The sequence below is a fragment of the Hirundo rustica genome, chromosome 17, assembly GCF_015227805.2.
Source record: "Hirundo rustica isolate bHirRus1 chromosome 17, bHirRus1.pri.v3, whole genome shotgun sequence".
In the NCBI taxonomy this organism is placed as follows: Eukaryota; Metazoa; Chordata; class Aves; order Passeriformes; family Hirundinidae; genus Hirundo; species Hirundo rustica.
This window is the reverse complement of record NC_053466.1, coordinates 3,567,654-3,582,420: the sequence shown is the minus strand read 5'-3', so window position 1 is coordinate 3,582,420 and position 14,767 is coordinate 3,567,654. Positions and strand designations below refer to the sequence as shown.

General features: G+C 42.9%; 1 protein-coding gene across 12 annotated transcripts in view; it reads left to right on the top strand.

The window, feature by feature from the left end:
* ATXN2 (ataxin 2) overlaps positions 1 to 14,767 on the top strand; it is a 49,570-nt gene that overhangs the window by 16,014 nt on the left and 18,789 nt on the right. For 5 of the 12 annotated variants that reach the window (XM_040080691.2, XM_040080689.2, XM_040080692.2 and 2 more), the window contains exons 6-17: positions 189 to 313; positions 1,479 to 1,570; positions 4,210 to 4,407; positions 4,912 to 5,090; positions 6,624 to 6,833; positions 8,956 to 9,138; positions 10,634 to 10,822; positions 11,531 to 11,638; positions 12,546 to 12,616; positions 13,314 to 13,621; positions 14,047 to 14,110; positions 14,228 to 14,380. In XM_040080691.2, coding sequence (XP_039936625.1) covers positions 189 to 313; positions 1,479 to 1,570; positions 4,210 to 4,407; positions 4,912 to 5,090; positions 6,624 to 6,833; positions 8,956 to 9,138; positions 10,634 to 10,822; positions 11,531 to 11,638; positions 12,546 to 12,616; positions 13,314 to 13,621; positions 14,047 to 14,110; positions 14,228 to 14,380 — 1,880 coding nt within the window. The remainder of the gene's footprint in view (positions 1 to 188; positions 314 to 1,478; positions 1,571 to 4,209; positions 4,408 to 4,911; positions 5,091 to 6,623; positions 6,834 to 8,955; positions 9,139 to 10,633; positions 10,823 to 11,530; positions 11,639 to 12,545; positions 12,617 to 13,313; positions 13,622 to 14,046; positions 14,111 to 14,227; positions 14,381 to 14,767) is intronic. The other 7 variants (XM_040080696.2, XM_040080695.2, XM_040080694.2 and 4 more) reach the window with 7 other exon arrangements.

Here is a 14,767-nt window from a genome sequence, read left to right as displayed (position 1 = left end):
CTGTGCTTTCATATTTACTTTAAGTCTGGAGTGGGCACCTTGCTGATGTCCATCAGCTCCAGGAGAAGGGGAACCATGATGCTGTGCCTGTGATTCAGCTGTGTTTGGGCTGTTCCTCAGATAAAAACCAGTGTGCCACCTTACCCAAACTGGTCTCACTGGTCCCATCCCTCCCCACTCTGTTGCAGATGCTTTTACTGATTCAGCCATCAGTGCTAAAGTCAATGGAGAGCACAAGGAAAAGGATCTGGAACCGTGGGATGGAGGAGAGAACACGGCTTCCGAGGAGCTGGAGGCGCTGGAGACAGACGTCGTAAGTGATGCTTTTTCTCATCTCTGGCCATCAGTAGAAAATGAGCTGTGTTCCCTGGACATGCCTTGAAATAATTCCTCAATTTCAATCCGGTAATGAACTTTGGAGGAGCGCAGTCGCTGCCCTGCGTTGTGCTGGTGGATGTTCAGTCTTTGCCGGCAGCTGCCACAGGATCTGCCTGAGGACAGCTGCCTTTCAAAAGGCACTTCTGGTAAATTCTGATCAATGGCAGCTGCTGTGGTAAGAGCTGTGTTGGACTCCTGGAGCCAAAGAGCAGCTTTTGTTAAGGACTCCGAACCCAGCAGTGCCCCAGAGTGACTGATGTTTAATCAGAGCGTTGCTGTCTGACTGTCATTGCTCTTGGAAATTATGGGGGGATTGTGCTCAGCTCAGTGTCCCTGGGCTGCAGATGGAGGGACTTGATGGAGCCTGACCCAAGCACGGGGACACTCTCAGATTATGAATCATTAGATGAGGAATATGGCCTCAGATGCCATGTCCTCATACATCACAGCTTTTCCTCAAGCAGAAATTCTTGTAGCCAGGTATTCATCCTGCAGTGGTGTTCAAGGAGAAAATATTACTGATCAGAGCATATTAACTCTGCGTAGAACAATTCTCCTGTCGGTTTTGGTGTCCGTACTGTAGAGCTGAGATTTATTGGAATATTCAGTTCTCTCAGTGCTTTCATAAAATATTCAAACCATTTATTGTTGTGCTTGAGTGCTGTGGTAGCAATTTTACTGAAGTTGTGCAGATCAACAGGAGTCTTCTGCCTGTGGTGCCTCTCAGGTAATTCCATCAGCGCTTTTGAAGAGTTTCAGAAATGTTAATTTGCACTTTTTGGAAAAGGCAGAAAAGATATTAATGTATGTCTTGCTAGCCAGTAGTCTTCTAGTACAGAGTGAGCATGTACTTAAAAAAAACCTCAAAAAACAATACAAATACAGCAAACAACAAAAAAGGTATTTTGATAGTAGAAACTTTGCAGCTAATGAACAAAGGTCCCTGAAATAAAGTTATTAATGCTGCAGTTTGTTATCTGGACAGTGAATTCATAGGCCCAGGAAAAAGGGCAGAAGGTTTAACTTCTGCCATCAGCCCTTAATTTGAAGGGAATGTGTTTCCAGTGTCATTTTGAAAAACAAGCATCATTTTCTTCTAGTCTAATGGATGGGATCCCAATGACATGTTTCGTTACAATGAAGAAAATTATGGTGTAGTGTCAACTTATGACAGCAGTTTATCTTCTTATACGTAAGTTCCAAAATATTTTGTTATTAGATTTGTGTTGAATGTTCTCCCTGGTTTGACAAACGTTGTATTCTGCAGCTCATTTTGCATAGTTTCTGAAGTTGTGGAATCGAGTAACTGCAAAAGCAATGAATGAATGGTGCTTAAGAAACCTTGCCAGCTTTCTGTGAATAGTTTGATGTAGAAATCTTTATATATTCCCTTAAATGGGCACAGCTCATTCCAATTGCAGAGTTTTCTGAATTTAGCCACGCAATAAGGCTTGTTTCTTGCACAAACTTCCAGGGATAGGGTGGAAAGCTGTGGATTAATCTGTATGTAGCTGCTATACCTACAGCTTTTGTTTAACCTGGCAGAGCAGTTTGGCTAAATCCTGATTTTTATTGAGACAATTGATCTGGAAGATGCTGGAATGCTGAAAAGCTGCTGATAACCAGGGTGGGGGTTGTGTGCTGGGGATGGCTCGTTTAGCAGACTTGTGCAGCTCCAAGCTGAAGTTTTAGTTAAATACAATAGCCACTGGAATATAGAAGTAGTATAAAGGCTGCTCTGGCTACTCTGGCAGTGATTTATTCCCCAGGGTCTGCAGCTATAATGTTCGCTGCAACTGCAACACAAATGGACTGCAGATGTTCACAGCCATTGTGAAATGGCTTCAGTGTTTCCCCACTCCTTTAACCCCAGAAGCAGAAACTTATTTTTTTTTCCAATATCAAGGAATCGCAGTGAATGTTTTGATTTGTTTTTTCCTGTGTGTGTGCACTTGTCTCAGGTTCAGCAGTCTGATTCCTCTGTTTTGTGCAAATGGACCTGTAACGTGGTGATAATCAAAGTGTCCTAATCGGATTATGGTTGAATCCTGGGGAAGCTGTTCTTTCCTTCCCTTCACTGCTCTTAAGTACTTTTTGTACTTTTGAACTTTAGTCTTCCATCTTTCTGCTTTCTGGATATTAATGGAAACAGATTAAAAACATGAAGGTGGCTTGAAATTAATTCCATATTTTTTTCCTCCCGTCCCTAGTCAAGCAACTTGCTTTGCATATCAGTCTGCTAAACTGGGAAGCTCTTTTCCCGATTTTCCAACTCTGGGATGAGCAGCAGTGTAGTTAAATGCTTAGATGTGCAGCTGAAGGATTGTAAAGGATTTATTGTTTGATTGTTTTCTCTTCCTAGAGCTAAGCAGTAGCAGGTATAGCTTGTCAAACTGCATCAAGGTACAAGTTTGTGTTGCAGCGAATGTATTGATCATCACCAGGGCTCTGAACAATATCATGCTGTCCATCCCCTTTCTCTCATCTTTGATGGCCTGTTAGAAAGCATGAAAACATTCCCCGCCTCTTTAGGTCACCATAAATCCCTTCATTTCTTGCACTCACTTTAAAGAAATGAGGATTATTGGCTGTTCTCCTTTATTGTGTTATTAACAGAGGGGCCTGGGACCAGCCTTGTGTTCATGTAAATCTCATTTGAGCCAAGGCTTTATGCTGAAGAGTTTTATTGAATATTCTTCCAGTTACCATTGATAAGGCCAGTAAATGTTTAGACTGGCCAAAAATGTGGGGAAAAACTTGTGCTGCAGTGCTGGCTTGGAATTTGGCAAAGCCACTTGTTTTCCTCGTTCTGCCACCAACACTTGAGCAATTTTGCATACATTATTTTATACCTGGCTTGTATCTCCACCTACTTTCTTTGTTTTTCTTTATATTATTCAAAATATGGGCATCAGTGATTCTATAATGCTCAGCAGAGCATGGGTCCAGCCTCAGCTCTGTTCCCTATTTTTATGTGGCTTATTCTGAAGTAAGGTTGGTGGAACAGCTTCTGCAACTTGAAGTTAAACTCAGAGGAAAAAAAAATAGTTTTTTAAAACCTGACACAAAAATTAGAACAGGTAAACCCCAAAAATGGTGGCAGAAGAAGGTGCCAGGTATGAACCTATCCCTGGTTGGGTTTTTTCAGTGTTTCGGTGCTCATGTGTTGAGTTTTGACTTGGTGGCTTTCCTAAGGGATGATTTTTGCAATATTCCATTGCCTGCCATAGAGAGAGACATGGAGTGGATGGGATTGAGGTCCTGGCACTTACAGAAGAATCAGGAATTTCTAGTCCTATGCTCTGAAGTGTCCCATCCATCTTTTCTGCAGTTCTTCTTAACTGGGAGAGCTGAAATTCTATGGCTGGAATTATCAGAGGATTAAGGATGTCAGTCTCTAATTTCACTAGGATTCTGTCTTGCTGGCAGTGTGTAAATAGCTAAAAAAGAAATTTCAAATTTGGGCTTTTGGAGTAGCTTCCTATGTAAAACAGCAGTCTGAGGCTTTTTATTCCTGGTGTTCTCAGCCATGTTAAAAGTTGGAGCCTTTGCACAGGATTTTACAAATCCTGTGGAAGAGTTCTGCGCCCTGACCTCAGCTCTCTAGGCAGGTAAATGACCCTGAATTTGTCCATAACAGCAAACCAGTCCAGGAATTTTTGTATTAAAAAAAAAAAAAAGACAGCAAGTCTACTGCCTTAGAAGCAAGATTTTTTCTTTTTTTTTTTTTTCAGTTTGACTCGGTTAGAACTAACACTGTGTGATTTTTGTAGCCCCTTTGTGCTTTTGAATGCATTTCAGAGATTCTTTTCCTTTCCATTGTCTTTTTAGGGTGCCATTAGAAAGAGATAATTCAGAAGAGTTTTTAAAACGGGAAGCCAGAGCAACTCAATTAGCAGAGGAAATTGAATCAAGTGCCCAATACAAAGCTCGGGTTGCCTTGGAAAATGATGAAAGGACAGAAGAAGAAAAATATACTGCTGTTCAGAGAAATGCTAATGAAAGAGAAGGACATGGTGTGAACACTAGGTACTTGAGTACACTGTGAATAGCATTTTTATTTAAATTACGGAGGTATTTTGGTACTGTAGCAGTTTGCTCATTGATACTGGGCTTTTTCAGCAGGCCTGATTAGGTTTGGAACCTTGTGTAAACAATCCTGTGCTGGTTTTGGCACTCAGGCTGACTTGGACACCTCTGCCTGGCCCTGTATTATCTCTGTCGTGAAACAAACTTCCCCATTCTGACCTGTCACCGTGGTGAATTGGTCCCAAATTACAGGAAGGGGCAGTGGTTTCGGTGTGTCCTGGAAAATCTCAGGCATTACTGCTAAATCCTTCAGTGCCTGTGGGCTCATAAAGTGGACTGTGTGGCCACTGTCAAAAGCCAATTCATAAGGTGACTGTTGGGTCAACATCTGATACTGTTTAGACTTTTCCCCTTGGCTTGATGGGAGAAAAAGAGAGAAAGTGGGGTGCTTTTTGTTGCCTCTCAGTTGTGTCTCAACACTGATAGAAATTTGCTGTGTTTCAGAGAAAATAAATACATTCCACCTGGACAGAGGAACAGGGATGTCCTGTCCTGGGGAAGTGGAAGACAAAACTCACCGAGGATGGGCCAGTCTGGATCAGGCCCACCAATCTCAAGGTCTGGATCCCACACTTCAGAATTCAGCCCTAACTCTGGAGCAGATCAAAGAGTAGTTAACGGAGGCAAGTATCTGAAATCCGAACGAATGTACCTCGTTACTGCAGATAAAACCTTGTTTTGAAATGGTGTGGGGTTAGGCTGTGTCCCATAAACCAGGTTAGCATCCATCATTTAACACAGAGGTTTGGATTTGGGTGTAATTTACAGAGGAGCACTCGTAGCACTGCGCTGTCTGCGGCTTTGCAGAGCAGAAATGTCATTTATTTTCCTCCTCAAACACCTTTGTCTTAGGTGATGGTGCGGATTTAAAGATGAGAAACTGCATCAGCACTGCAAAGCTCTGCGTGGAGGAGCAGCAGTGCTGACACCTGCTGAAAGGCAGTGGCAGGAGGAAGCTTCTTTTCCTTTCTGGAAAAGAATAAAGCCGCTTGCTGATTTTGTGAAAACGAGAAGGGGGAGGCAGGAACAGTGTTAGAGAAAAGGAATCCAAAGCCTTCCCTCCAAGTGGGTATTTGAGTGTTTCCTGCTGGACACACGGGTAGGATTTCTAACCAAAGATCAGTAGGCACTGCATGGCAGGAATTGGTGTCCCAGAAGGCAAACACCGTTCCTGGAGATGGATTTCAGCAGTGGCCTGTGCTCAAGGCATTCTTTTGTAGAATTTAAAAATGCTCTTGTAATAAATGGCTGTGAATAAGTGAAAAATGTGTAATACTCAAGTGATCTGTCTGGAGAGGAAGTCTGAGAAGCGTCTAAAGGTAAGTGAGACTTCCTTTCTAAAGCCAGAGTCAGCTCTATAAAGGATGGACAAACTGAGCCTTGCCCAAACAGCGCTAACCTTGGGATTTGTCTGTACTATTTGTGGTTTCTCTCACCCTATTACTCTGCTGAATCAACATCATAGACCTAAAAATACTCAGAATGGCTTGTAAAAATTCAATTAATTCTGCTTTGGAAACCATGAGCCCTACATCCTAGATTAAAATACTCCATTAATACCTCAGATAAGTGACAGAGGCATAAATGTCAGGATTCAGACACTGAACACCGCTGGTTTTTGTAAAGATCCAGCTCCTAGATGGACATTTACCATTCATTTGGTTTGAAAGCAGCAGTTTGTGTGGTCAGTACTGTTTGTGAACAGCTGTTTGAGAACCTCTGGTAGCTGTTAAGGACCTTGTGGAGTGCTGGGTGCTGTGGAGCATTGGTATGCCAGGCTAACAGATCAAACTTTACTGTCTATTCCTTAGTAGTGTTTGTAGATCCTAATTAACCCTTTGGGGAGCCTGTGACGTTCACAACTTCAATTTGACCCAAAACCAAAGCAAACCCAACCCTCCAGAGACTTTTATCTCCTCAATTACCTCCTCCATCCATCCCCAAAGGGTTAAACCGTGGAGAAAAAAAAAAAAAAAAACCAAAAAAAATCATTTTGTCATATTTTACTTTTTTTTTTTTTTTTTTCTGTTGACCTCCCCTTCCCCCTTTCCCCCCACCCTCCCCTCCCTCCCCTACCCCACCCCACCCCTTACCCCCCATAAATTTTTTTTTTTCTTTAGTTTTTATACTTTCCTTCATATCATTTGTTCTGTCAGGTGTTCCCTGGCCATCGCCTTGCCCATCTCCTTCCTCTCGCCCACCTTCTCGCTACCAGTCAGGTCCCAACTCTCTTCCACCTCGGGCAGCCACCCCTACACGGCCGCCCTCCAGGCCCCCCTCGCGGCCCTCCAGGCCCCCGTCTCACCCCTCTGCTCATGGTTCTCCAGCTCCTGTCTCTACTATGCCTAAACGCATGTCTTCAGAAGGTACAATATACCACGATTTGTTCATGTGTGTTTTTTTTTTGTTTCGTCTTTGTTTAACTCCTCTGTGAGTTTTTTTTTTTTTTTTTAATTGTTGACGAGGGTTTAGTTTGGTTTTTTTTTTTCCTATTGTTGTTGTGTTGTTTTTTTTTTTTTTTTTTTTCCTCTTCGTTACTTAACCTGTAATTTGTGTTTAACTTTAGTTTATCAGGCTATTTCTATTAACCTTTTTTTTTTGTTTGTTTTGTTTCGTTGGTTTGGTTGGTGGTTCGTTGTTTTGTTTGTTGGTTTGATTTGAAGAGCTTTACAAAAACGAAAGAAAGCTGTGAAATTTCCCCAGTTTGGTATGAAATTAAACTCAGCTTTGTAAACGCTGCTCAGTGTCTTAAATTAACCAACAGCAACATGCAGGACCTGATAACTTTAGGGAGCATTTTTAGGGCTATATAAGTTTATATAAAATACCAAATTTAACACAGTTATTCCAAAAAAACCATAACTAAATCATTGAATCACCTCTTGTAAAGCAACCAGTGACAATAACGATAATAAAAACGCTGTATTCAGAGAAGTGAACTGCGGAATGGGATAGGATGAGCTGCCTCAAAGGTGAATTTGTAGGAAATTTTCATTCAGAACGATAAATCAGCTCCCTAGCAGTCAATAATACACAGAGACAGGCTGACCTGTGAGTCTTTGGTAGCTGCATGCAGAATTATCCCAACTAAATTCATCCTGGGGGAGGGTACAATGGGGAGCACGGTTCATAATTTTTATTTCAAGTGCACTTTAAACCCTGCACGACACGGTGTAGCAAGGCTAGAAAATGCAAAGTGGTTGTACTGAGCTCCCTGGAAACTTGCAGTGGGTGCCGCAGCTGGCTCCGCTGGAGCCGTGGCAGAGAGAGGAACGATCCTTCAGGCTGAGCAGGAGCGCTGGGAAATGCTCCTAAACCAAAAAGTGGGGGCACAGCCACACCTGTCTGGCCTACTGTCCGTTTATTGTGGGGTTTTATTCTGGGCTGAGGGACTGAGAATCCACCTGCAGATTGAATTATTTCGTGGAGCTTGTGGTTGGGTTTGTCAGGCATGCAGTGAACTGCTGCTTCCTGCAACGTTTGAGTCCTACTGCTGCGAGATTGTTCCTGGGAAATGTGTGTTCTTTAAAATACTCACCTGTACGAAATCTGCATTGAAGTGGGCTTCAGATGGTTAAAATAGAGGCTGACATTTAAAGATTTACGTGACCAGGAGGGGTATTTGGTATTTTAGAAGTTTTGCCTGAAACCTAAAAGCCATTATCTGAACCTGACCCTGTTACTGACCTGTGTTAAAAATGAACTGCAATCAGGCAGATTCTGTTCACACACCGTTTTTCCTTTTGAAGTATCAACATTTGAGTCTAACCCTGTAAAGAAAACGTTTGTTAGGATGTAAGAACTGTATTGCTGCTTGGATTTGAGCGTAACTGTGGTGTGGCAGCTGTACAGGCTGTGCAGAATTCCTGTGTTCACTTATGACTTTGGCTTCTGGTGTTAAACATGCATGACTTGAACCTTGGGATAACAATCCCTTGTTTAGTTGCAATTTTTGCTGACTTGTAAATGAATTGTGACCTGCTGCAGGCAATTCAGCCTCGCTGCAGAGAACGCTCTGCTGAAATTCCCCAAGAGCATTGGTCAGCCGCTGGTGACTATAAATGGTTGGGGATCACTGACCCACCTGACAAAAGCGCTGGGAATTTTTTATCTTTCTGGAAAAAGGTTTGATAGCCTGGAACTGGGCTGCACCACTGACCTTTATGGCTTGGCTTGCGCTTGGCAGTGGTGGATGCTTGGATTGAAAGATTTTAAATCCTTGCACACCTATTTCAGTGCTGATAAAGCCTCTGAATACCCAGGAGCTGCCCCGGGGAGGCAATGAGCGTTGGCAGCCTGGCTGGACCAATGCCTCAGCCCCTTTTTTTTTTTTTTTTTTTAGCATCTCAATGCCAATTGCTTGATTTTATTGCTGCTTTGTTGAGATTTTTAAGATTAAACGCAGTTTCAAGAAGAGATGTGTGCGTTTTCTGCGGTGGGCGTTAAGCACTTACCGTGTGGGGTTGTCTTTTTTTTTTTTTTCCTCAGGGCCTCCACGGATGTCTCCAAAGGCTCAACGGCACCCTCGAGGTCACAGAGTCTCTACTGGTAGGGGTACAATTTCAAGTGGCTTAGAATTTGTATCTCATAATGCACCTGGGGAAGCATCTACTGCTGCAGTGGCACGAGGCAGCCCTTCAGGTGGGACGTGGTCATCAGTTGTCAGTGGGGGTAGGTAAAGCTTGGCTTATTGCAGACGGCTTGCAGGGGGAATCCTTAGAGTGGGGAATGCTCAGCAGAATCCTGCCTTTCCAGGCAATTCAGGCTCGGAATAAATAATCCCATACTGGGCTAAGGTTGGAGTGGGAGAAGGATGTTCCCAGATAGCTGAGCGAGAGTCGGAGCAGTAGCGCCCTAACTGGAGTCAGGCTCTGTTTGAAGGGAAAGGAAGGAGAAGTGTGGGGGTTAGTTGTTGAAAAGATTCATTTTTAGGGGATTTAGGAGGAGTTAGAGGTTTGCCACTGCATCCCTGAGTTTGGTTATGGCAGCGTGGCTGGATTGTGGTTTACAAATGAAGGAGGTGTTTTGGGTAGAGGGAGGCTGGTGTGAAAAGATGAAATGAGTTAAGCTGGATGTATTTCTCCTTTCAAATTTTCATGGATTTGAAGTGGTGGTGTTGTTCTTGGCTACTGTAGGAGCCGTTATAGTGAGTGTCTTCTTAATCGGTTAACGTAATTTTTTAAAACATTTGATTTAAAAGTTAGAGCTCGGTCTTGTGCCACAGGTCTAGTCTGGAGCTCTTGAGTTGAGGCCGTGTTCTGGTGGGCTGTCAGGAGCTGGGTGTTTCCTTGAGGGCAGGAAAGCGAGAGTTTGGTCCTTTTTAGGTATCTTTTGGGTATTTTTTAGCAGTGCAGAATTCTAGAGGAGCGTAGTGGGAGCACGTTTCTCAGAAAGAAGGAGTAAGTTAGACCCACATTGATTTGTTGCCTTGTGGAAAAAAACTTCAGCTCTCCTGTTGTGGCATTATTTGTGATTCACCTTCCCCGTTTATATATTATTAACATATATATATATTATATTAATATATATTATATATTAATATGCAAATAGGGCTGTTAAACCACTTACCTGCCTTTCTGCTCACTCACTGGGAGTTAATAGATGACAAAAAGCACAAGTGGGATGAGCAGGAAGCAGTTTAAAGAATACACAGCTCTCCTTGCTGCTTTAACACAGGGGCAGAAAAATACACCTAAAAGCACTTTTTTTTTTTTCAATAGGCTGTGTTGTTTTTCCTCCAGCTGGCAAACCTCCAAAAGAGGACACTGTAAAATGGATGTGTTTTTTCAGCCCTCTTAAAAAATGTTTTACATCTGTTTGTGTGGAGACCTGACCACCTTTTGTGTTCTGCCTGAATCTGGGTTAATGTGAGCTGTTGTAGTTGTACTCCTGGGGGATCTGGGGAAGCTTTTTGCAGATTCTTGGTGGGATTAGAGGGCAGAGATAAGTTCTGGGGGACAATCTGCAGAGAAATCACCTCATTATCTGAAATGCTGCGTTATAAAGGACTAGGAGATGTGCCTGAAAGGTAAACAGGTTTTCAGTAACTACGTAATGCCTCACAAAGTGTTTCAAAAGCATGTTTTTAGCCATTTTAAAACTAAAACAAACTGCTGAGCAGATGGGGAAGCTGATCCTATAACTGCTTTTTCCTGTTTGTTTCTAGTTCCGAGATTATCCCCTAAAACACACAGGCCTAGGTCTCCAAGGCAGAGCAGCACTCCCATGGGACCGGCTCTGCCTTCTCCTCAGCCTGGTGCAATTCCCACTGAATCTGTTGCCATGCCTGTTCCAGCTGCCTCTCCTACACCTGCCAGCCCTGCATCCAACAGAGCAGTCACCCCTTCCAACGAAGGTAAGAGGCCCTCACCCCCTAACAAATGCTCCCTTTCCCTAATTCCTGGCAAGGAATGTGCCAGGGCAAGGGCAGAGCTGCTTGCTGAACAATGGGGAGACTTGGGATGTGTTAAATCCCACTGTGAGTTCCCATTTCTCCAGCTTTGAGGTTGCAGAGAGGCTTTTTGAGAAGTCTTTATGCTTAGTTTCTTGTGCCCTTAAGGAATGTGGGTTTACAGGTGTCTGACTTAATCGAGGATTTCTTTTTCCAAACCGAGTTTTTCCCTCTTTTCTGTGTTAAAGAAATGCAGGCCACTGGCTTCAAAGAACTAGTTTGAGCACAGCAAAAGGGATGGGGAAAACGAAAAAACCATTCAGGAGCACAGTCAAATGTCTAAGAACTCTCAAATCTTTGTAGCATTCTGTATGAAGAGCTTGGACTGCTGCAAATAATTGGCTCTAAGTTTATCGTTTGTTCAGCCTAGTTAAGGTCTTGTATGATGAGAGGGATGAGTTTAATTGTTTTTGGGTTTTTTTAATTTTATAATAGGATGTGAAGGGAGGGAGGATGATCCTCCAGGCACCAACTAGGTAGCAGGAAATGTGTAACTTAAAAGGTTTTTCAAGCTAAAAATGGTTAAATCTCTGCCCTGTTTCTCTCTTGCCTTCTCTCTTTGGTCAGTTGGGGTTGTGTAGAAGAGAGTAACTTTGGCAATTTCTTTTCCAGCTAAAGATACAAGGCTTCAGGACCAGAGGCAAAATTCGGCAACTGGAAACAAGGAGAATATAAAGCCAAGTGAGACTTCTCCTAGTTTTTCTAAACCTGAAAACAAAGGTTTGTATCCAAAGCTTTCATGTACTCGAGTGATGTAGGAATTGTGCACACTAAACCCGCTGTCCTGCCTGCTTTAGTTGGCATTTTAAGGAAGGCTTGGAGGCAGTCTGGTGTTCTCCAGTAAAATCTGGTCATGCAGTTGTGAAGTGGCACTTTGAAATGTTGTTTGTGACTCATTCCATCAACACCAAGTGTAGAGATGCTCATGTGGATGGTGTGATTTCACTTGGGTTTTTTCTTTTCTTTTTTTTATTTTCCCTCCTTCTTTCTTTCCCCTGCTCACAGAGCTGCTTTTTAGCTGCCTTTGGACTGAATGTGTTTCTGCTTAGAGCTGTGCTCGCAGTACTTCTGAGCATCATGGTCAGCAGAGCTTTTCTAACTGTGCTTTTCCCTATTACGCCTTAACGTTTCTTTGTCTCTGTAGCGTTGTTTGTTCATTCGGTTCTCAAAAGGAAAAAAAAAATCTTTTCACGTTGTTAAACTGAGAACCAGATTAATTAATTCTCTCATTGGAGAGACCTTTAGGATGAGTCCAACCACAAAGCTCACCTGGATCAGTGTTTCTCCTTCAGTTGCTGCGTTTTGAAATGCTGGCACAGGCTGGGTCGAGGGTTTTGTTGCATGTTCTTTGTGTTCAGTGAGTTCTGCAGTGCCTGCACCTCGGGGCTTCTGCCTTGGTGTGGTGCATCAGAACTAAAGATAAATCAGTTATGTAATGCTCTGCTTTCACAGAGGCTTTCTGTGTGCTCATACACGTAGGTCATGGAATTGTACCGAATTAAAACCCAAAATAAGGCGCTGGGTTTCGTTTTTATATCTGCAAAGGCGTTACCTTTCTGCAAACTTAGTAATGTGTATAAAACTCGTATTAGAAATGCTTGGACAATGTTGATCTTGTGTTTGGCAGGTGTTTCTCCAATTGTTTCAGAGCATAGAAAACAGATTGATGATTTAAAGAAATTTAAGAATGATTTTAGGGTAAGTTTCTCTCTGTTAATGGTGTCATCATTCTCACGTGCATCCAGATTATTTAAATGAATTGAACACGCTGCATATGTTAACAGGTCTTTATACTTTTGCTTAATTTATGAAAATATCTGTAAGAATTCATGTTAGGTATTGTAAAATCAATGCTGACTCTTGTTTACAATTGCCTAATGAACATAAATGTGAACATTGACTGTACACTGAAAACAGGACTTGAAACCTGTTTGATCATTAGGCACGAATAATTATCTCACACTCCATATGGAGGAGCTGTTGCAAAATTAAATGAAGAGTTTTGCGGAGGAAAATTGAAGACGAATTCATATCACTTATTTCCTGGTTATAAGGGTTTATTAAATCAGGTTAGCTTTTCAAGTGGTGCTGTTAAATCACTCAGGGGATGAGTCCAGAGGGTTGTCTGAAGCTTTCCTGTCACTCCCTAATCAACGTACAGGTCACTTGAGTGGCTGAATAGCTCCTTGCACAGTGCCAGCTTAAACACGGTCGGTGTTTAATCCATGCCCATGGATTTCTTGCCCAGTAGAAATGGAAATGGGTGTTTTAAAAGGTCATTTCCAGATGATTGAGCCTTGTGGGACTGTTTTGCTCCGTGTATGTGACAGCATTAGATGGTCTCTCCTGAGTTTTGTGTCAATTTACTGAATATATCCCTTGGGTTTTTTTGCAGTTACAGTCCAGTTCCTCCTCAGATGCAGTGGATCAGCTGCTAAACAAAACCCGAGAAGGTGAAAAATCAAGAGATGTAGTTAAAGAAAAGACAGAACCCACCCCTAAAGAATCTATCATAGAAGCTGGCAGTAACACCAACTCCAATGGTGGCAGTAGCAAACCCAACAGTCCCAGTATTTCTCCTTCCATGAGTAACAGCTCTGAGCAGAAGCGAGGGCCTGAGGTGACCTCCCAAGGTGTGCAGACATCCGGGCCTGGAAGTAAGCAAGACAAGGAGGATAAAGAGGAGAAGAAGGATACTTCTGAGTGAGTAATCATGCCTTTTGGAATAGGCACATCTTTATTTTCATCAAGGCCTCGTGTAGAAGTCATGGCTGGGTGGCACATTCCTGGCTCTAAGTGCTGTTACACTGGAGGAGCAAGAGGGGAAGGGACTGCCCTGAAAGTCATCTCCTGACTCAGTGCACAGCTCTGGTCGATGCCTAGTTCACATCTAAAAGCTTACTTCAAGGTTTTCCTGGCTCACATGAGCTGTGGTATCAACTGGAAGACTTTTATGGATAGTTGTAATAAGAGTCCCTCAATGAGAGAGGCTTTTTGCATGCCGTGAGGTGTTTGACTTCTCAGAAATCTGACTCGCAGATGGAAATGAGGTGTTTCTTAGATTATTAATTGCAGATATTCCTGTGAAAGAATAACGCCCAACTTAATTTTTTGTTCTTTACGTTTAGGCAAGTTAGAAAATCAACCCTTAATCCTAATGCTAAAGAGTTCAACCCTCGATCTTTTGCTCAAGTAAGTGATTTGATGCCCTTTAACGCTGCCTTTGAGTAGATCTTGATAAGCCAGCTTTTTTCCTTGGAGGATACTCAAACTAATCCTGCCATATCCATTGCTCACCTCTGTTTGTAGCCGAAACCTTCTACTACACCAACCTCCCCTCGTCCTCAAGCTCAGCCCAGCCCCTCCATGGTGGGGCATCAGCAGCCAACCCCCGTGTACACTCAACCTGTTTGTTTTGCACCAAATATGATGTACCCGGTTCCAGTGAGTCCAGGCGTGCAGGTAAAGTGCTGCAAACTCCTCAACACTTCACAGAGATCCTCAGGAAGCTGAGCAGGTTTAGGAGTCATGGAATGGGTTGGGTTGGGAAGGACTTTGAAGATCAGCTTGTTGCAGCTCGGGAGCTCGGAGTTAAAACGGTGAAATGGGGCGGCTTGTGTTGCTCTTGTAAATATAAATCACCTTGTTGTTAAGTTTTGGCTGTGTAAATGCTGACTTTTCCCAGTGCTCCCTCAATCTGGATGTTCAAATAATCCCAAACACTTGTAAATGCCAGCAGCCCACGTTTACTGCAGATCTGCACGGGTCTCCTCTCAGTCCTCCCAGGGTAGTCTCACTCTCTGCAGCTCTTTCTTTGTTTCCAGCTGGTTTCTTGTTGTTGTAGGGATC